This window comes from Mirounga leonina, unplaced genomic scaffold (assembly GCF_011800145.1).
Source record: "Mirounga leonina isolate KUSES-001 unplaced genomic scaffold, KU_Mleo_1.0 Mir_150, whole genome shotgun sequence".
NCBI classification, from domain to species: domain Eukaryota; kingdom Metazoa; phylum Chordata; class Mammalia; order Carnivora; family Phocidae; genus Mirounga; species Mirounga leonina.
This window is the reverse complement of record NW_023270374.1, coordinates 28,342,643-28,365,699: the sequence shown is the minus strand read 5'-3', so window position 1 is coordinate 28,365,699 and position 23,057 is coordinate 28,342,643. Positions and strand designations below refer to the sequence as shown.

The 23,057-nt window shown below is 39.0% G+C and overlaps 1 protein-coding gene across 5 annotated transcripts in view; it reads left to right on the top strand.

Moving 5' to 3' along the window:
* Positions 1 to 23,057, top strand: part of RBL1 (RB transcriptional corepressor like 1) — a 59,987-nt gene that overhangs the window by 31,147 nt on the left and 5,783 nt on the right. For 4 of the 5 annotated variants that reach the window (XM_035006272.1, XM_035006273.1, XM_035006274.1 and 1 more), the window contains 8 exons: positions 136 to 273; positions 1,272 to 1,436; positions 4,121 to 4,253; positions 7,140 to 7,406; positions 8,292 to 8,503; positions 16,099 to 16,275; positions 17,756 to 17,827; positions 19,839 to 19,929. In XM_035006272.1, coding sequence (XP_034862163.1) covers positions 136 to 273; positions 1,272 to 1,436; positions 4,121 to 4,253; positions 7,140 to 7,406; positions 8,292 to 8,503; positions 16,099 to 16,275; positions 17,756 to 17,827; positions 19,839 to 19,929 — 1,255 coding nt within the window. Of the gene's footprint in view, positions 1 to 135; positions 274 to 1,271; positions 1,437 to 4,120; positions 4,254 to 7,139; positions 7,407 to 8,291; positions 8,504 to 16,098; positions 16,276 to 17,755; positions 17,828 to 18,342; positions 18,696 to 19,838; positions 19,930 to 23,057 lie in introns of those variants that run through there. The other variant, XM_035006275.1, reaches the window with a different exon arrangement.

Here is a 23,057-nt window from a genome sequence, read left to right as displayed (position 1 = left end):
AATTTTTATCTTTGATAATCTAGTATAATATAATGTACAGAGATTGTTTTATCTTGTTTCCATAGTCATCTTTATAGAATGGCAAAAGCTGAGATTGCTGAGAAATATTAAACTGTGGTTTTTCTGTTCTCCGAGGTTCTTTTAGAGCAGGATATATTTCATCGTTCCTTGATGGCCTGTTGTTTGGAAATTGTGCTCTTTGCCTATAGCTCACCTCGTACTTTCCCCTGGATTATTGAAGTTCTCAATTTACGACCATTTTATTTTTATAAGGTGAGATGAGAGCTACAATAACATTTAATGTTACCTAGTGTCCTAATTTAAGACTGATGCCACCGTTATACTTACTGGCATGATTTAGTTAATATTTTGTCATCTGTGCTACATTCAAAGTATTGATAGAAAAGTTGGTTTGAAGAGTTAAATTTTTTACCTAAAATATGCCTAAAGTTACGGAAAATGCAGATAATTGGAAAGCTTATCCATCTGAATTGCTGAGTAGGGTTTAAATATTACTTTAATGACTTAAGGAAAATTGCTTCTGTATATATACTTCAATGTTGATATGTGTTTTCAGATTTTCTCTTAGGAAGTAAAGGTAATTTTATTCAAGGACAATGGTTTTGGCCTTATCTGATAACAATTCATTTTTATTTGTAACATCCTTTTTTCATTCAAGAAGTTAAACGCCTTTGTTATTTAAGCACATAAATAATGTATTCTCCTTGAAGAAAAACTGGAAATACATATAAACGTAAATATTAAAACCATATATTATAATCCTAAGTATAAATAATAATCACTTAATACTTTTGTGTATATACTTACAGACTTTGTTCTAGGATTTACTCTTATTAAAATGGAATTATTTAATATAAGCAAAATTCCTTTTAAGTACGTTATTCATTCTGTTCTTTTGAGCTATTGGGAAAAATAGTCTGAGAAGGAGCAGTAAATTCAAAATAGCACTAAACTTGGAACCCAAGACCTGAGTTCTTCTGCTGTTGGGCTGTTGACCAGTTTCCACCTATCATTGCCTCATTTTTCCATGTATACAAAAAAAACATAAAAAGCAGAAATGTATGTGAAAGCATTTTGAAGATCTTAAAAACTCCTTTATAAATTAAAATATATTAATAAGCCACTGAGTCACAGTTCAACAATATCATTGGTTCTGTGTCATCATAAGACCAAAGCTAGTCATACATGCAAGCCCGGTATAGAAATGACTATTTGAGACTACATTACCTTTGCAATTTTTTCTTTACCAGGTTATTGAGGTGGTGATCCGCTCAGAGGAGGGACTTTCCAGGGATATGGTGAAACACCTGAACAGCATCGAAGAACAGATTTTAGAGAGTTTAGCATGGAGTCACGATTCTGCATTGTGGGAGGCTCTCCAGGCTTCAGCAAACAAAGTTCCTACCTGTGAGGAAGTGAGTCACGGCAAGGGTGATAATCATTTAAAAAATAACAGCTGTAGGGGCGCCTGGGTGGCTCATTCGTTGAGCGTCATTTGTCTGCCTTTGGCTCGGGTCATGATCCCAGGGTCCTGGGATCGAGCCCCACGTCAGGCTCCCTGCTTCATGGGAAGTCTGCTTCTCCCTCTCCCACTCCCCCTGCTTGTGTTCCCTCTCTCGCTGTGTCTCTCTCTGTCAAATAAATAAATAAAATCTTTAAAAAATAAAAATAACAGCTGTATTGAGATATAAAACATATACCACACAATTCATCCATTTAAAGTATACAATTTAGGGGCACCTGGCTGGCATAGTCAGTAGAGCATGCAACTCTTGATCTTGAGGTAGTGAGTTTGAGCCCCACACTGGGTGTGGACACTATTTAAAAATCAAAATGAAATAAAAAACCCAAACAAGGGGTGCCTGGGTGGCTCATCAGTTAAGCGTCCGACTCTTGATTTCAGCTTAAGTCATGATCTCAGGGTCGTGCTCAGGAATCTGCTTGAGATTCTCTCCCTCTCCCCCCATTTGCATGCACTCTCTCTCTCTCAAATAAATAAATAATTTTTAAAAAATACAATTTAGTGTTTAGTACATTCATATATAGGTGCAGCCATCACCTCAACAAGTAACTGTACCCTTTAGCTGTCACTTCCTTACCCCCCTTCTTCTCCCTAGCCCTAACCAACCAGTAATCTACTTTCGGTCTTTATTGATTTGTCTATTCTGGACATTACGTATTTGTGGAATCATATGATATGTGGTCCTTTGTGACTGGCTTCTTTCACTTAGCATAATGTTTTCAAGATTCATCCATGTTATAGGGTATATTAGCACTTCATTGTTTTCGTGGCTTAATAATATTCCATTGCATAGATAATATCATTTTGTTCCTCCATTTATTAATTGATAGACATTTGGGTTGTTTCAGCCTTTTACTTCTGTGATAGTGCTGCTGTGAACATTCAGGCACAAGTTTTGTGTGGACCTACATTCTCATTTTTCTTGGGTATCTATCTAGGAAGGGAATTGCTGGGTCATGGAGTAACTTTGTTTAACTCCAGTTTGGAGGAACTGTCAGACTCTTCTCAAAGTGGCTGAACCATTTAACATTCTCACCATCAGTGTATGAAGATTCCATCTTCTCTAACACTTAACCTTCCCTCCCCACAACACTTACCTTTTTTATTCTAGCCATTAGTGGGCATGAAGTAATATCTCGTGGTTTCTATTTGCATTTCCCTGATGGCTAATGATGTTCGGTCTTTTCATGTGCTTATTGGCCATTTATATATTTTCTTTGGAGTAATATCCATTCAAATCTATTGCCCATTTTTTAATTGGGTTTTTTTAATCATTAAATTATAGGAGTCCTTTATATATTGTAGATACAACTCCCTTATCTGATATGATTTGCAAAACTTTCCTTGGTTGTCTCTTTTACTTTTTTTTTTTTTAAGATTTTATTTTTAAGTAATCGCTACATCCAACATGGGGCTCAAACTTACAACCCTGAGATCAAGAGCCACATGCTCCATCAACTGAGCCAGCTAAGCACGCCCTTGATAAAGTCTTTTGGAACACAGAGCTTTTAATTTTGATGCTGTCCTGTTTATTTTTTTCTTTTATATTTTTGGTGCTTTTGAAGTCATATCTAAGAAGCCCATTAATTTTATCAGGTTTTTCAAATGTCTATGTAAAAAATTAAACATTTTTCATTAGTAGTAGTTAAAATTGAAAAAATCAGAAGTTTGTACCTAATACAAGTGACACATTTCAGTTTAGTATCAGGTGAGAAATGGAGTTTTTTCCCCTTTACCTCTGTGTTGCTCTTTTGTAACTCCTGTCTTTTCATCCTTATTTGCTTTTCTTTGTCTCTTTATACTTCATGAAACCTGATAAATTTTTCTCTAATTCCAAATTACTGGAGGGACTATCCAAGACCAGAAAGAACTAAAAAAGATGATTTCTTGAAAATCTTGAAATCTCTCTTCCATGTATTTTGGACTTTTGCAGCAAACTGGGCAGTCTTTCATATTCATCAATATTTCCATTGTAGAATCCCTTGGGAAAGTGAAAAAAAGCTCTGAACTTGAAGAAAGAGGATTTGGGTTGAAGCTCTTGCTCTGTTACTTAATAGTAGTGTGTCCTTGAGCAGATTTCATATTTTGAGCCTCTATTTTCTCATCCTTAAGTGGAAATAGTGCCTACCTAATTAGTTTGCTTTTAGAAGTAGTCGATAAACTTAAGTAGATAAATTATAAGATTAAGTGAGATATATTTAACAATATTAACTATTGAGCACTTTATGCAAGTTCTATTTTGTGAAAAAGAAGAGAAATAAAACATTTAAAGTACTTAAAGACTTTTTTCTCAGGGCACCTAGGTGGCTCAGTCGGTTAAGTGTCTACCTTCAGCTCAGGTCATGATCCCAGGGTCCTGGGATCTAGCCCTGCGTCGGGCTCCCTGCTCAGCAGGGAGTCTGTTTCTCCCTCTCCCTCTGCCTGCCGCTCCCCCTGCTTGTGCTCTCTCTCTCTGTGTCAAATACATAAAATCTTTTAAAAAAAAAGAAAAAAAAGACTTTTTTCTCATTTTCCTGTTATAGGTTTTCATTAGTGGGTCTATCTATATGTAAAGCAAAAGATTTTTGTTTTTTACAGGTTATATTCCCAAATAACTTTGAAACAGGAAATGGGGGAAATGTACAGGGACATCTTCCCATGATGCCAATGTCTCCTCTAATGCATCCAAGGGTCAAAGAAGTTCGGACTGACAGTGGGAGTCTTCGAAGGGGTAGGTTCAACATGGGGAAAACAATGAACGAAATGACAAAGATAATTTTCTTGAAGAAAATACCAAGTATTGATAATATATTATTATGAAATTAATTTCTTCATCAGAATTTAAAAGGGGACTTATAAAAAATAATAAAAATTAAAGGGGCACCTGGGTGACTCAGTCAATTGAGTGGCCGACTCTTGGTTTTGGCTCAGGTCATGATCTTGGGGTCCTAGGATTGAGCCCCTCATTGGGCTCCACGCTCCGCACAGAGTCTGCTTGTCCCTCTCCCTCTGCTCCTCCCCCCACTCATGCTCTCATGCTCTCACTCTCTCGCTCAAATAAATAAATAAAATCTTTAAAAAAAGAATTTTTTTTTTTTTAATAAAAAAAGGGACTTCTGCCAACACCCTTGTATGGCCCATGGTATAGTTTCTCATATCAAAGTAATAAGATTTTCTTTTTTTAAAAAGATTTTATTTATTTATTTGACAGAGAGAGACAGAGAGGGAACACAAGCCAGGGGGAGTGGGAGAGGGAGAAGCAGGCTTCCTGTGGAGTGGGGAGCCCGATGTAGGGCTTGATCCCAGGACCCCGGGATCAAGACCTGAGCCGAAGGCAGACACTTAACAACTGAGCCACCCGGGCGCCCCTAAATTTATTAGTTGTTCACTGTAGCTTTTCCACTACTGTGCTAGGAAAAGATAATTTGAAGGGGTTTGCAGGTAATTTCATGGCTATAATGTGAATCCTGTATTAAAATGTCAGCTTCGAACATTCCTAGTCAGATTCAAGGGCTTCCTTGGATTTCTTGTATGTAAGAGATCTAGGTAGGCTCCTGTTGAGGGATAATGGGAGCTACAATAGAACTTTATACTTTCTACTAAGGTTGGGAAATCAGAGCTGCTTTCATAAGCCCCAGAATTATGGAGAGATTTTTATTAAACCATGACTATTTCTCCACTCACCTCATTAAGACAGCTGTCAAATCATTGTCAGAAGTAATCTTTATAACTTGGAAGCATGTTTTGTAAATAGATTATATGGCTAATTATCTAATGAGTGTAAAAATAATGAAATGCTTTTACTTTATTTTTTTTAAAGATTGTATTTATTTGACAGAGAGAGACACAGTGAGAGAGGGAACACAAGCAGGGGCAGTGGGAGAGGGAGAAGCAGGCTTCCCGCGGAGCAGGGAGCCCCACGCGGGGCTAGATCCCAGGACTCTGGGATCATGACCCGAGCCGAAGGCAGACGCTTAACGACTGAGCCACCCAGGCGCCCCGCTTTATTTTTTTATTTTTTATTTTTTTATTTTTTTTTAAGATTTTATTTATTTGAGAGAGAGAGAATGAGAGAGAGCACATCAGAGGGGGGAGGGTCAGAGGGAGAAGCAGACTCCCTGCTGAGCAGGGAGCCCGATGCGGGACTCGATCCAGGGACTCCAGGATCATGACCCGAGCCGAAGGCAGTCGCCTAACCCAACTGAGCCACCCAGGCGCCCCACTTTATTTTTTTTTAACATTTATTTACTTAAGTCCCAATGTGGGGCTCGAACTCAAGACCATGAGATCAAGAGTCCCATGCACCATCGACTGAGCCAGCCAGGTGCCCTTAAATGCTTTCACTTTAAAAGCGTAGTATACATGGAACACCTGGGTGGCTCAGTTGGTTAAGCATCTGCCTTCAGCTCAGATCATGATCTGAGGGTCCTAGGATTAAGTCCTGCATTGGGCTCCTTGCTTAGCAAGAAGCTTACTTCTCCCTCTGCCTGCTGCTCCCCCTGCTTGTGCTCTCTTTCTCTCTGGCATATAAATAAATAAAATCTTAAAGAAAAAAAAGGGGGGGAAAGAAAGCATAGTATATGAGTGCCTGGCTAGCTCATTCAGTGGCCTGTGAGTTCAAGCCCCACATTGGGTGTAGAGATTACCTTTAACAAATAAAAAATAAAGGGGCACCTAGGTGGCTCAGTTGGTTAAGTGTCCGACTCTTGATTTTGGCTCAGGTCATGATCTCAGGGTCATGAGATCAAGCCCTGCTTCTGCTCTGCATTGGGCATGGAGCTTGCTTGGGATTCTCCCATTCCCTCTGCTCTTCCCTGCTTGCTCGCTGGCTTTCTCGCGCGCACATGCGCGCTCTCTCTCAAAAACTAAAATATGATAAAATAAAAGCATATCATATACCTGTAAAGAAACAATGGGTTGGGGAAAGTGAGGAAGGATTATGGAAAAAGATGTAGGGTTGTAAGGGTCTAGGAGAACCTTTGCAATTGGTAGAAAGGGAAGGCTGCTCCTGTGGAAGGATAGCACTGAAAATAGAATCCATAACCTTACTTTCTTTTTGATCAACATACTACTGCCAACCCTCAGATTAAGGCAACTTAAACAGAATCATATCACCTTTACTCATCTTTATCTTCTAGTGAGCTTATAAAAGATGATTCTGTATCTACTAAATCAGAAAGCCATAGTACCTTAAACTGCTTAAGTGTGGGCATGTGGGAGGGGGCAAACTGTGAACCAAATCACTGATTTACCTTCTTCTCAGATGTTATTTACTAGATAAAATTAGAGGACAGAAGCTAATTGGACTACTTCAATTTAGTGGTCACCTCATTCTACCTCTCAATTTCTACCTTACCCTTAATGTTTTGCTCCTTGAATAGTAGGCAGAGGTTCAAGAAACCAAGAAGATGAGCTATCATAATTTTCACATGTAATGACTTTTTCCATGCCTCTTTCACTAGACTTTATATTCCATGAAGACAGAGCCATGTTATTTACTGCTAAATCCCTAGTGCTTAACATAGTAACTCAATGTCTATTTTTTGAATGAATGAACCTGATTTATTATTTTGGAATATGTATCAAACTGTTTTAAATTTATTTTTCTCTCTATTAGATATGCAACCATTGTCTCCAATTTCTGTCCATGAACGCTACAGTTCTCCTACTGCAGGGAGTGCTAAGAGAAGACTTTTTGGGGAAGACCCCCCAAAGGAAATACTTATGGACAGGATCATAACAGAAGGAACAAAATTGAAAATTGCCCCTTCTTCCAGCATTACTGCTGAAAATATATCAATTTCCCCTGGGCAAAGTCTTCTAACTATGGCCACAACCATAGTCACAGGAACAGCGGGACATAAAGTTACAATCCCATTGCACGGTAACATTTTAATGCATTTATTTTATATTTTTTCTGAATTAGTTAATAATTTAAGATTTGTCTTGCTGGATTGGATCACATGGCCTTTTTATTCCAGTTTCTTTTGAACCTATACTATTTTTTTTAATTATCTTTAGAGCACTTCTAGGTTCAAAGCAAAATTGAGTAGAAGGTACAGAGATTTCCCATACACCCACTGCCACACACACACACACACACACACACACACACACACACACACATCTTTCATCACCATAGTCATCCTGCACCAGAATGGTACATTTGTTACAATTGATGAACCTACATTGACACATCATTATCACCTCAAGTCCATAGTTTACATTAGGATTTACTCTCGCTATTGTACGTTTTATAGATTTTGACAAATGTTTACTGACACATATCCACCATTATAGTATTATACAGAATAGTTGCACTGCCATAAAAATCCTCTGTGCTCCACCTTTTGTTTTATTTTGAACTTACACTGTTTTTGAATTTTCACATTTTATAAATTTACCACCCTTTTTGTTAGGACTTATTTTCTTATGTGAGCTTTACAAATAAGTTACAAGAGTCTTGTTTCTTGATTAAAAACATCTCCTTAAGAGCTCAAAAGAAAGCAATATTGTTTCAGAGCAGAAATAGAAAACAAGACTGCTATACCTAGAATTACTGTTTTTGTGGCTTTCTTCTCCTTTTCTAACCTATTCCTATGTTTATACACATGATAGATAGATAGACGATAGATAGATAGATAGATAGATAGATAGATAGATAGATAGATAGATAGATAGAAAGAAAGATAGAAAGAAAGAATTGACAACCTTTCTGGAACACATGCTGCTTATTTCTAAAATTGAAAACTCTTGCTTATACATTTAGGTATCACAAATGATGCTGGAGAGATCACACTGATACCAATTTCCATGAATACAGCTCAGGAGTCCAAAGTCGAGAGTCCTATATCACTTACTGCTCAGTCATTAATTGGTGCTTCTCCGAAACAGACCCATCTGACTAAAACACAAGAGGCACATCCAACTGGAATAAGCAAACCAAAGAGAACTGGGTCTTTAGCACTGTTCTATAGAAAGGTATGTGATTTTGTGGCACCCAAAAGATCTCATTTGGGGTGCCTGGCTGACTCAGTAGAGCATGTGACTCTTGATCATAGGGTTGTAAGTTCAAGCCCCATATTGAGTGTATAGATTACTTAAAAATAAAATATTTTAAGGGGCGCCTGGGTGGCTCAATTGGTTAAGTGTGCCTTCAGCTCAGGTCATGATCCCAGGGTCCTGGGATCGAGCCCCACATCTGGCTCCTAGCTCAGCAGAGAGCCTGCTTCTCCTGTTGCCTCTGCTGCTCCCCCTGCTTGTGCTCTCACTCTCTCTCTCTGTCAAATAAATAAATAAAATATTTTAAATAAAACTAAAATTACCTCATTTAATCAGTGCAAGAAAGATTGAGTAACAGAGCAGCTTTAGCCTTCTTTTGTGTGTGTGTGTAGTAAAATATACATAAAATTTATCATTTTAACCATTTTTAGTGTACAGTGAAGTGTCATTAAATACATTCACATTGTCGTGCAGCTTTCATCATCATCCATCTCCAGAACTTTTTCATCTTCCTAAATTGAGACTCTGTTCCACTTATAATAATTCCCCATTCCTCTTCCCACCACCAGTTCCTGGTAACCACCATTCTCCTTTCTGTCTCTAGGAATTTGACTACTCTATGTACCTCATATAAGTGGAATCAAACAATATTTATGTTAATATTATATTAATTAATATAATTATTAATATAATTAATATATTAAAACAGGTTTATTCCACTTAGCATAAGATTCATCCATGTTGTAGCATCATTCAGAATTTCCTTCCTTTTGGGCGCCTGGGTGGCTCAGTTGGTTAAGCTACTGCCTTTGGCTCAGGTCATGATCCTGGAGTACTAGGATCTAGTCCCACGTCGGGCTTTCCTGCTCAGTGGAGAGCCTGTTTCTCCTCTGACCGCCGCCCCCCACCCGACCCGCACGTGCTCGCTCTCTCTCTCTCTCTCTCTCTCTCTCTCTCGCTCACTCTCAAATCTTTAAAAAAAAGAATTTCCTTCCTTTTTAAGGCTGAGTAATACCCATTGTATGTATATAATACCCCCATTGTATGTAATAATAATAACCCCATTGTATGTACATTTTGTTTATCCATTCATCTGTAGGATGAACATTTGCGGTGTTTCTACCTTTTGGTTATTGTGAATAATGCTGCTATGAACATTAGTGTACAAATACATACCTATTCAAGTCTCTGCTTTCAATTCTCTTAGGTTTATACCCAGAAGTGGAAAAGTAATTCTGAATTTAATTTTTTGAGGAACTACCATACCATTTTTCACACTGCCTGCCCCATTTTATATTCCTGCTACAATACATGGAGTTCCAAGTTCTCCACATCCTTGTCAACATTGTTTTCTGTTATTTTTGATAGTAGTCATCCTAATGAGAATAAAGTGGTATCTCATAGTTTTGATTTGCATTTCCCTAATTATTAGTGATGTTGAGCATCTTTCATGTGCTTATTGGCCATCTGTCTGCCTTGGAGAAAGATTTATTTAAGTCCTTTGCCCATTTTTTATTTGAGTTTTGCTGCTGTTGTTATTGAGCTGTAGTTCTTCCTTTATATATTCTGGATAAGAATCCCTTATCAGATTTATGACTTGGAAATGTTTTCTCCCATTCCAGGGGTTGCCTTTTAACCATGTTGATAGTATCTTTTGATGCACAGAGGTTTCTAACTTTGATGAAGTTCAATTTATCTATGTTTTGTTTTACTGTCTTTTGCTTTTTGTGTCATATCCAAGAAATCACTGACCGTTCCAAAGTCATGAAGCTTTTCCCCCTGTTTTCTTCTAAGAGTTTTATAGTTTTAGCATTTGTGTTTAATTCCTTGATCCATTTTGAGTTAATTTTGTATATGGTCTGACGTGAGGTTCTAGCTTCATTCTTTTGCATCCATTCTGTCAACACCATTTGTTGAAAAGACTGCCATTTCTCCCTTGAATAGTCTTGGCACCATTTTCATAAGCCATTCAACCATATATGTGAGGGCTTATTTCTGGGCTCTTTTCTAAGCATTGTCCTCTTTATGTCTGTCTTTATGCCAGTACTATACTGTTTTGATTACTGTAACTTTGTAGTAAGTTTTGAAGTTAGGAAATGTGAGCCCTCCAACTTTGTTCTTCTTTTTCAAGATTATTTTGGCTGTTCAGAGTCCCTGGAGATTCCATATGAGTTTAAGGATGGATTTTTCTTTTTTTTTTTTTTTTTAGGATGGATTTTTCTATTTCTGCAAAAAACATCATGGGGATTTTGATAGGGACTGCACTGAATCTGTAGATTCCTTTGACTAGTGTTGACATCTTATTACCATTACTAAGTCTTCCAGTCCATGAATATGGGATGTCTTTCCATTTATTTGTGTTTTGGGTTTTTTATTTTGTTTTTTGTTTTTTAGTTAACATACAGTGTTTTATTTTTTTTTAAGATTTTATTTATTTGTCAGAGAGAGACACAGCAAGAGAGGGAACACAAGCAGGGGGAGTGGGAGAGGGAGAAGCAGGCTTCCTGCTGAGCAGGGAGCCCGATGTCGGGCTCGATCCCAGGACACTGGGATCATGACCTGAGCTGAAGGCAGATGCTTAACAACTGAGCTACCCAGGCGCCCCCAGTGTTCTATTATTTATCTTTCATTTCTTTCAGCAGCATTTTCAGTTTTCAGTATGTACTCTTTTACCTCCTTGGTTAAGTTGATTACTATTTTATTCTTTTTCATGATATTGTAAATGCATTCATTTTCTTAATTTTATTTTTAGATTATTCATTGTTTGTGGTATAGGAATGAAAGAGATTTTTGTGTGATTTTTTTTTTTTCTAGGATTTTATTTATTTATTTGAGATAGAGAGCATAAGCATGGGGAGGGAGGGAGAGAAGCAGACTCCCTGCTGAGCAGGGAGCCTGATGGAGGCCTTTACCCCAGGACCCTGAGATCAGGACCTGAGCCGAAGGCAGATGCTCAATCAACTGAGCCACCCAGGCACCCCATGTGAATTTTTTTTTCAATTTTTTTTATTTTTTAAGTAATCTCTACACCCAACACGGTTTGAATTTATAACCCCGAGATCAGGAGTCGCACATTACACTGACTGAGCCAGCCAGGTGCCCCTGTGTGATTTTGTATCCTCCAACTTTGCTGAATTCGTTTATTTCTTCTAACATTTTTTAGGGACTCTTTATGTTTTCTACACCATAAAATCATGTAATCTGCAAATAGATGATTTTACTTATTTTCCTATTTGGATGCCTTTTATTTCTTTTTCCTTCCTAATTGCTTTGGCTAGAATTTCCAGTACTATGTTGAAAAGAAGTGCTGAAATTGGGCATTCTTGTCTCATTCCTGATCTTAAAGGAAAAGTTTTCTTTGTTTTACTTTGAGTATGATGTTAGCTATGGATTTTTCATATATGGCATTTATTATGTTGAGGTAGTTTTCTTCTATTCCTAGTTTGTTGAGTGTTTTATGAAAAAAAAGGGTTTTGAATTTTGTCGGACCTCAATTGAGGTAATCTTTCAATTGAGGTGATCTTTTTTTTTTTTTAAGATTTTATTTATTTATTTTAGAGAAAGAGAGCTTGGGTGGGGGGCAGGGGTCGGTGGAAGGAGAAGAGGGAGAGTGAGAGAGAGTCATAAGCAGACTCCACACTGAGCACAGAGGCCCACACGGGGCTCGATCCCATAACCCTGAGATCATGACCTGAGCTGAAACAAAGAGGCGGACGCTTAACCTACTGTACCACCCAGGTGCCTCTGTCCTACCTATTTTTATTTATTTTATTTTTTTTAAAGATTTTATTTATTTATTAGAGCATGAGAGGGAGGGGAGAGGGTTAGAGGGAGAGGCTGACTCCCTGCTGAGCAGGGAGCCCAATGTGGGATTTGATCCTGGGACTCCGGGATCATGACCTGAGCCAAAGGCAGTCGCTTAACCAACTGAGCCACCCAGGCGCCCATGTCCTACCTATTTTTAAAGCACTGTCAGCCTCTGATAAGACAGACAAGTTAATCAGATATTTGTAACCAAACATGACTCTTCTGTAAAATAAATTCCAGAACTGGAAGATACCTCTCTAGTCTACCCTGAAACTACATGGCTAGCTAGCCCATTCTTAAGAATTGTAAAGGAAGGGTGCCTGGGTGGCTCAGTTGGTTAAGCAACTGCCTTCGGCTCAGGTCATGATCCTGGAGTCCCTGGATCGAGTCCCACATCGGGCTCCCCGCTTGGCAGGGAGTCTGCTTTTCCCTCTGACCCTCCCCCCTCTCATGTGCTCTCTCTCATTCTCTCTTTCTCAAATAAATAAATAAAATCTTAAAAAAAAAAAAAAAAGAATTGTAAAGGAAGGGGTGCCTGGGTGGCTCAGTCGTTAAGCGTCTGCCTTCCGCTCAGGTCATGATCCCAGGGTCCTGGGATCGAGCCCCACATCGGGCTCCCTACTCAGCGGGAAGCCTGCTTCTCCCTCTCCCACTCCCCCTGCTTGTGTTCCTGCTCTTGCTGTTTCTCTCTCTGTCAAATAAATAAATAAAATCTTAAAAAAAAAAAAAAAAGAATTGTAAAGGAAAAAGAAGGCACCATTTTTCAGGGCGTTTTAGCATTGTGATTAGGGTTTAGGACTTAAAAATTTTTTTAATTAATATTTTTTCTGAATTATCTTTGATGCAAATTTAAGTTTATTTCCTCTAGTCTTTTTTATCATAATTCTTTTTTTATCATAATTCTTTTTTTTTTTTTTTAAGATTTTATTTATTTATCCGACAGAGAAAGACACAGCGAGAGAGGGAACACAAACAGGGAGTGGGAGAGGGAGAAGCAGACTCCCCGCCGAGCAGGGAGCCCGATGCGGGACTCGATCCAGGGACTCCAGGATCATGACCTGAGCCGAAGGCAGTCGCTTAACCACCTGAGCCACACAGGCGCCCTTTTATCATAATTCTTGAAAGACTTGCCCTTTTCTCTACTTCCCACTGCCTCCTCTACCTTCCCAAATCCTACTTCCCCTTTGTGCCTTTCTAAGGCCTGTTTTAAAAACAGAGTTTCAAAATGCAGCTTTTTTCCCATTTATTCCATATTTTTAATTTTCAGAATGACAAATTTTGATAATCTAAGATTGACAAAAATAAAGCTTTAGTTCTGAATTTTTAATTCTGAATCTACTTCAGGATCTTTTTTTTTTCTTTCCATTTAAATGTAGCTTACTTGATGGGGCGCCTGGGTGGCTCAGTCAGTTAAGCATCTGCCTTCCACTCAGGTCATGATCCCAGGGTCCTGGGATTGAGTCCCGCATTAGGCTCCTTGCTCAGCCAGGAGCCTGCTTCTCCTTCTGCCTGCCGCTCCCCCTGCTTGTGCGTGTGAGCGTGCGTGAGTTCTCTCTCTCTCTCTCAAATAAATAAATAAAATCTTTATAAATAAATGAAACCTACTTGATATAGATTAGAATCTAGAAAAATTTCATCCTAAAAGAGAATAGGAGGTCTATATCTATAAAGAGCGTAAGTGCCCGTGTCTATAATGAATTCAAAATAACCATTCCCTGAGTAAACTGCAGCTATTATCTATGCTGAATTCAGTGTGATGCTGGTGTTCTGTGCCTGAATAGAATTTTCTGTGAATTTTTTGTTAGAATCAGAATACTTCAAGAGTATATTTCTTTAACGCATTGGATCAACTCTGTAAAAGATACCTAACTATTGTTTAATTACATATTATTTTTAATCTTTTTTAACTAGGACTGTATCTTTCATTTTCTATCACAAATATAAAGTTCTAGCCTCTTTCCCACTGCTCTGACCCAAATGGATTCTGTTTATCTCTTGGCCAGCTGGGCCAGAAATAAAGGGATAGGATACAGAAAATGAGTTTGCTATAAAATGAATGACTTGTGGCTTTGGAGTCAACCACTCGTCTTTCTATCAGATTAGTGTATTGGATAGCTTACATTTGTTTTTAAACTGTGGATTATTTTCCTGCCAAAGATACTTTTATATAAGGGATGCCTGACTCTTTCTTCATTATTTTTCCCTGAACATTTAAATTTAAAGACTTAGTTCAAACAGAATAGTGTGATTTAGGAATACTACAGCAGGGTACCAATTTTTAAAACAGTAAAACATAATGCTTCTTGGATGATTGGAAACCATTTTAGAATCTTGCAGGACCTTCAGGTCATTTGCTTTAGTATCAGTTCATATAAAGATTGTAAAAATGAAAGGTTCATGGCATTGAACTGAATTTACCCTGATGTACTTAGAAACAACAAAAACAAAAAACCTGGTATCTCATTTACTTCAGTGTTCCATTTATGAGCTCGTGAAAACAATGTAAAATATAGGGGAAATGTTTTGGGGGGAGGGGTTAAAGATTTTTTATTTATTTGACAGAGACACAGTGCGAGAGGGAACAGAAGCAGGGGGAGTGGGAGAGGGAGAAGCAGGCTTCCCGCTGAGCAGGGAGCCCGATGCGGGGCTCAATCCCAGGCCCCTGGGATCATGACCCGAGCCAAAGGTAGACACTTAAGGACTGAGCCACCCAGGGGCCCCATATAGGGGAAGTTTTTTAAAAGGTTTGCTTTTTTTGTTTTGTTTCTTTTTCTTTAAGATTTTATTTATTTATTTGACAGAGCGAGCACACAAGCAGGGGGATTGGAAGAGGGAGAGGGAGAAGCAGGCTCCCCACTGAGCAGGGAGCCCTATGTGATGCAGGGCTCAATCCCAGGACCCTGGGATCATGACCTGAGCCAAAGACAGATGCTTAACTGACTGAGCCACCCAGGTGCCCCATGGTTTTGCTTTCTGACTCATTCTTGAAACATTTTAGCTCTTGATTATCTGACTTTATTTTTTTTTTAAGATTTTATTTTAAGTAATCTCTACACCCAACTTGGGGCTTGAACCCACAACACCGAGATCAAGAGTTGCATGCTCCACCAACTGAGCCAGCCAGGCACCCCTATTATCTGACATTTTAGACTCTCTAGCAATTTTATCTGAACAAAAAAAGGTGGGGGGGATTTCTGAACACTTGAAAAATTACGTGTTCATATTGGTCATGATGCAAGTAAATCCTGCATTTTAGTGTTTCTTACTTTACACAGATGACAGCATAGAAGACATCTTTTCCAAAAGAATTTTTAAGATGGTTTTCTAAAGAGAATTTTGTTTTAATCTACAGTCTTCTGGGATGCCTGGGTGGCTTAGTTGGTTAAGTGTCTGCCCTCGGCTCAGGTCAAGATCTCAGGGTCCTGGGTTCTAGTCCTGCATCAGGCTCCCTGCTCAGCGGGGAGCCTATGTCTCCCTCTCCCTCTGCCTGCTGCTCCCCCTGCTTGTGCTCACTCTTTCTCTCTCTCTCTGACAAAATAAATAAAATCTTTTAAAAATTATTTTAAAAATAATAATAATATACAGTCTTCTGCCATGGCAGTGAACTAGTACTATAGAACAGAAATTTTATGTAATTTTACATAACATTTATCAACAGCCTAGGTGTTTGTTAATCTTGGCCTGAAAGCCCATGTTCATGGTAAGAGATAAATTAGAGAAATTATTTACTATTTTTTTTTGCATCAATGTACTACCTTCCATCTTAGGTCTATCATTTGGCAAGTGTACGCTTACGTGATTTATGTTTAAAACTGGATGTTTCAAATGAGTTACGAAGGAAGATATGGACGTGTTTTGAATTCACTTTAGTTCACTGCCCTGATCTAATGAAAGACAGACATTTGGATCAGCTGCTTCTTTGTGCCTTTTACATCATGGCAAAGGTAATGTATAAGCTGGGGAAGCTCTTTGTCCTAGTTACCCATTTTTGAAGCATGAAGTGAAAATCTGTTGCACTTGTTATTTTGCCTTAAATGCTATACGCCAACACTGCCCACCATTGTTAATTAGTAAACTCCAGCTACTACATCTATTCTCTGAACTCTCCATTTCATTTTGTAATAATCAGCTTTCCCACATCATAAGAATACATTGGTTATAAATAAAAGGTCTTAGAGACCATTTGTAGTATGTGGCTCTCCATATTATTCCTGTGAACAATACCATTTCCATTCCCATCCCTGTGATACCTCTCATCCAGTACTTTACAGTAAAATGATCATTATATTGTAGGCTGGTAACCTAAGCCTAGAGCTGAAAGTAATTTGTTGAAGTTATACAATTAATAAATGGCAACCTAGGATTTCCTATTTCGTAATTTAATGAATTTATAATTCAAAAAATAGCTTCTATAACATATTGTTCTCTAGTGATTTGTTGCACCACTGCAGAAGAGCATTTTACATTCCAGTTGCTACAACGTATGTTTTCAATCATAAAATAACATATCTAACTTGTTTTTTAAATTTCTGATATATCTGAAACAATCACTTATAACTTTGGTCTGGACCATATTGGCCACACTGGCAATCCTAGTAGGTGTACATAATTAAGACCTAATTTTTAAAGTTTTTGAGGCAGAAAACATGTTTTCAAACTCCTTTTTGACTCACCTCTCACAATGCCTTTTTAAATCTCTATACAAAATAGATATCAATAAATGTTATTAACTAATCACTTGTGTTTTCCAGAGAACTATCAGAGTTCAGGCTTTGCCATTTCTAGCCCATCATTATAGAGAACAGGTTTAGTGCTAATGGACTTTAGTGAAGCAGAGGGAAGGAATAAACTTTAATATCCTTTCTGGCCTATTTGTTATTATAAAGTTTACCTTTGTGGATCACTAATCCATTTTCTTCCTTTTGGCCATCACTGTAACTTTTCTGTCTAAGCATTAGAAACCCTGTAATCTGTCCTAAAATGTTAAAACCTCAACCTATAATAACTGCTCCGTTTTCTTGCGAATCACTACCAGACATTTTCTGTCCTTTAGTGTCTAGTTAACTTACTTTTAAATAAGTACTTTAAAAGCTAATAACATCAGAGACTGCAGGGTATGCAACAGATCTGAGTTTTCTTGTATCATTCTTTTTATAAAAAGAAGTGCATTTTCAGTAGAGTTATACCATAGCAATATCAGTGCTTTTGATTAATGAAACTATTAGCTGAGTCCCCACAGGCCATAAAGCTTGAACTTTAAAGCTAGTAAAAATCATAAATGGTAGTGGTTTTTAGTCATGGACCGGCCTGGGGTTAATGGCTTTCTGCAAGGTTGCACTCAATGCCAGCCTATAATTGAAGTTTTTGTTCACAGCCATTTTTCTTTTAAGAGCAATTTATAAATGCAGTTTTTATTTTCCTTAGGTAACAAAAGAAGAAAGAACTTTTCAAGAAATAATGAAAAGTTATAGGAATCAGCCCCAGGCTAATAGTCATGTGAGTTACATTATTTTTCCTCCTGTCCAAAAATAGATTTGTACTGTTTCTCTGTTGACAAGTCATACAAATGGTAAACTTCTTTTATAGCTTTACTATACTTTAGATTTTTTGGTTTAATGCATACCATTAAACTCTAAAGACAGTTCAGTAAAAGCCAGGAAATTGGCTGTTTCTGACTCATCCATATATTTGCATATACTTCTCACATGTTCTCCTATTCCATTTGTTCATTTGTTAAATGGGGACATTTGTCAAAAAAATCTGATGAGGGCCACCTGGCTGATTCAGTCAGTAGAGCATGTGACTCTTGATCTCAGGGTTGTGAGTTCAAGCCCCACATAGGGCATGGAGCCTACTTTTATTAAAAATATATATAATAATAATATTCTCTAATTGTATGAGACTTGATTCCCTAATGATGTTTAAATCTAGTGAAACTTGAGGATTTATTAACTTAAGTCCAGCTTCTTTTGCCATCTACTAAGAATCTTAACGTTTTCATTTTTAAATAGATACCGAACATTTTGATAATGTTGTTTTATAATAGACATGGTGAGAATCCTATACAACCTTTCAGTCATGGAAATATAATATTAGTCTGTTGGCCTGGCACATAGTAAGTATTTAATGACTGTTATCTCCATATTATTACTGTAGCTGAAGAACCAAGATTAGGCTATCTTAAGGCTTTGGCCACTAAAGAGCCTGGTTGCTATGCTCTAGGGAGCATAATGGCCTCTTTTCTGGCCTTGGTGATCTGCCATCTTAGGAAGAGAGATGTGGCTGCTCAGATATCCCATGCTCAAGTACTGGTAGTCACACCCTCTTCTAAGAGAGCCCCACATATAGTTTCACTTTTTTTTTTTTTTTAAGATTTTATTTATTTTTTGACAGAGAGGGACAGCAAGAGAGGGAACACAAGCAGGGGGAGTGGGAGAGGGAGAAGCAGACTTCCTGCCGAGCAGGGAGCCTGATGCAGGGCTCGATCCCAGGACCCTGGGATCATGATCTGAGCCGAAGGCAGACACTTAACGACTGAGCCACCCAGGTGCCCCTAGTTTCACTTCTTTACCTAAGCCCCAAAATACAGTGACAGTAATACAGACATTAGAAGAGCCAGGTACAGGCATTTATTATATCCTATGACAGGCTAAGAGTTTCTGGACCCTTCAGAAAAATCCCTCAGGAACAGAGCCTAGAGAGGTCCAGATTATCCCCAAAGATCATTTTTTTTTTTTTAAAGATTTTATTTATTTGAGAGAGAGAGAATGAGAGACAGAGAGCACAAGAGGGAAGAAGGTCAGAGGGAGAAGCAGACCCCCCGCTGAGCAGGGAGCCCGATGTGGGACTCGATCCCAGGACTCCAGGATCACGACCTGAGCCGAAGGCAGTCGCTTAACCAACTGAGCCACCCAGGCGCCCTATCCCCAAAGATCATTAAGGTGAAGTTAGTGTGGATCCAAAATGGACCAAGCCAGAGCTTCCTAAATATCCTTTCAATACCAGTACGCATAGGATGCCCAGGAATGCATCATGCCTTTCAGCTATATTGGAGGTAGGAAGGAATTTAGGGGAAGGAATGGAAACATTTTCCTGTGGCCCTCTGAAAGGAGATGGAAATGAGATGAGAGCAGGAAAACAAGCCTTAATGAGATCAAATGATTCTCATGTAAGGAATTAAAAAGGAAGAACAAGCTCAGATATTTGAAGTTGCTTTTATTTGGCGAAACCTGCTCATCAGTGTTTATTTAGTTGCTACTTACTCAAGTCTTCTATTTTGTAAACTCCAACAATGGCATGGTTTAGGTAATAGGCTCTGCTTCCATATCCCCTCTACTAAGACATTTGTTGTAATCTGCATTTACCAGGCCAATAACATTTTATCCTTGATTATCACCCATACAAATAGTTTTTCACTGGCATCCTATTTTGTTCTTCTTATTTTGGTTTTGCTTAACCTGTGCCTCTTTGTGACTTAGCAGTCCTTTTTTCCCAATCTGACGTATAGGTCTATAGAAGTGTACTGTTGAAAAGTATTCCAAGAGAAGTTGTGGCATACAATAAAAACGTAAATGGTGATTTTGAAATGACAGATTGTGGTAAGTTGCCCAATTTAATATTCTATATGTAATATACCTTTTCTTTAAGATTTTATTTATTTAAATGTCAGAGTAAGAAAGAGAGCACAAAAGCAGGGGGAGCTGCAGGCTCCCTGCTGAGCAGAGCCCAACGCGGGACTCGATCCCAGGACCTTGGGATCATGACCTGAGCCGAAGGTAGACGCTTAATAGACTGAGCCTCCCAGGCGTCCCTGTAATATACCTTTGATTACATTGTACATAATGCAGTGGGTGTCAGACAACATGGAGTCAATGATGAGGGTGGGATGGATAATGCATATGTGAATGCATTTGGGAAGAAACAAGTTTGAGATAAATATGGGTCAGGTGCCTCCCTCCAAAGAGGTTGTAAATTAAAACCATTAATTTGTCACCTATTAGTTGTGTTTTAGAAGTTTCATAGTCTACTTACATACATCAGTAAGACACATAAAAGGCTCTTAATAAATTTTTAAAATAAATCTGAATTACATGGAAAGTAATCAGTGATCAGTGTCAGTGATCTGCCTGGGGTGACAATTAAGGAAATATCTTGTTCATTAATACGTATTCTGCCACCACCAGCAAAGCTGCCACCCTGTTGTTACCACCATGCTAAGACTTGAGGCACTAGTAAATGTTTTTCAAAGAAAGGAAAATCAAATGGTGATTATTCATGTTGATAAGTTGTGAAAATGCCTCTTCTGCCCATCTTTTCCTTGTCTCATCTTTCCATTACTTATTGTATACCTATGTGTACATGGGTATCACGTGTACCATGATTTATTGAATTCCACAATGTGAGACATTTTTTTTAAGAGAGAGAGCAAAGGGAGGAGCAGAGGGAGAGGGACAAGCGGACTCCGCACTGAGCATGGAACCTGATCCATGTAGTAAGGATAATCTACAACTGCCGTTACCAAGCCAGTGTGCCTTGGAATAGTGTTAATTTAGGATGGTAGTAGGTTAAAATTAAAAAAAAAAAAAAAAGATGGTAGTAGGTGTTACAGGGAAGGGGGACTATGCATAAAAAATTTGAGAAGCATGGAATTAAAATGAATATGTGTTTTTTTCCAACTGCAGAACTTTTCAGAGCCTTTTTTTAAAGATTTTATTTATTTGAGAAAGAGAGAGACAGAGATAGCAAGAGAGAGCACGAGCCAGGGAGGAGAGGGAAAAGCAGGCTCCCTGCTAAGCAGGGAGCCTGACGTGGGGCTCGATCCCAGGACCCTGGGTCATGACCTGTGCCAAAGGCAGACGCTTAACTGACTGAGCCACCCAGGTGCCCCTTCTCAGAGCCTAACTAACATGGACTCTGAATTTCTAAGAGGAGGGTATAATATGCAGCATTTCCTTAACTTACTTGACCGCATAGCTTTTTCCCACCTTCAAAATAGCAAGAGAGGCAACTGGCTGGCTCAGTTGGTAGAGCATGTGGCTTGGTCTTGGGGTCATGAGCTCAAGCCATATGTTGGGCATAGAGCTTACTTAAAAAATAATAATAATTGGGCGCCTGGTGATGATCCCTGGGTTCTGGGATCAAGTCCCGCATTGGGCTCCCTGCTTGGCGGGGAGCCTGCTTCTCTCTCTGCCCCTCCCCCCCGGCTTTTTGTGCTCTCTCTCTCTCTCTCACACACATGCTCTGTCTCATGCACTCTCTCTCGCTTAAATAAACAAACTACTTAAATAATAATAATAATTTAATTTAATTTTTTAAAAATACCAAGGGGGTGCCTGGCTGGCTCAGTAGAAAGAGCATGAGAGTCTTGATCTCAGGATTGTGAGTTCCAGCCCCACACTGGGTGTAGAGATTGCTAAAAATAAATAAACTTAAAAAAAAAAAAGAAAGCAAATGATGCCTGGGTGGCTCGGTCAATTAAGGGTCCAACTCCTGATTTCGGCTCAGGTCGTGATCTCAGGGTCATGGGATAGAGCCCCACATCGGGCTCCTCACTCAGCAGGGAGTCTGCTTGAGATGCTCTCCCTCTCCTCCCCTTCCTGCCACTCGTGCACACATACGCTCCCTCTCAAATAAATCTTTAAAAACATAAATAAAAATTAATAAAAAAAACAAGAGTGCCCAAGACATCCAAATTGTGACTAAGACCCCTGTAGTTCCCTGGGGCTGCTTGGCCCTTGGACCATGTTTGAGTTTTCTGGTTTTCCCTGGATGAAAGGATGCTTTTATCCTTTGTCTGCAGTGTCTGCAGGCCAGTATATTCAGAATGAGAACTTTTTTTCGTACGTTGAATTATTTTTATTTATTTTTTTAAGGTTTTATTTATTTGTGAGAGAGAGAGAGAGAGAGAGAGATCATGGGGAGGGGGAGGGGCAGAGGTAGAGGCCAACTCCCCACTGAGCAGGGAGCCTGTTGCAGGGCTCAATTCCAGGACCCCAGAATCATGACCTGAGCATAGGCAGACGCTCAACTGAGCCACCCACCCACCCCTATGCTGAATTATTTTTAATTGTCAGTGGTTTCCTTAGCTCCTATAAGCAGATGATTCTTACATGTTCAAGTAGACAATGGTTTGTAATACTCTTCCCAAAGAAAGAGTAGGTTAAAGTTCTGCATGGTGCAACAAGCTATCCCAGAGTTACACAGTAAATAGGAAAGCACCTCAAGGCAAGCTATCATTTTATAACTGAGGACACTAACTATAAACTGAGCACCAAGCTTCCTGTTGTGCTTGGGGAAAATAAGGCTCTTAGAACACTTGTTACCTGCCTTGTATTTGCAGAAAAATAAAACAAGCGATTTATCTTGCTTCTTCCTTCACCTGTGAAGGTATGCTTTACCTTCTTAGAGTCTTTCCACCTTTCTCAAAGAGCCATTATGAATATCTGCAGGCCTTTTGTTACCCAAAGCTCATGATTTGCCACTGCCACCCATACTCTGGAGCTCAGTTTAGCTAAATCCCAACCCAGGGCTAGTGCCCCCCCAGCCACCAGTGACAGTGAGCTCAAAAAGGTATGATTGTGTTGGGGCGCCTGGGTGGCTCAGTCATTAAACGTTGGCCTTCGGCTCAGGTCATGATCTCAGGGTCCTGGGATCAAGCCCTGCATCAGGCTCCCTGCTCCACGGGAGGCCTGCTTTTCCCTCTCCCACTCCCCCTGCTTGTGTTCCC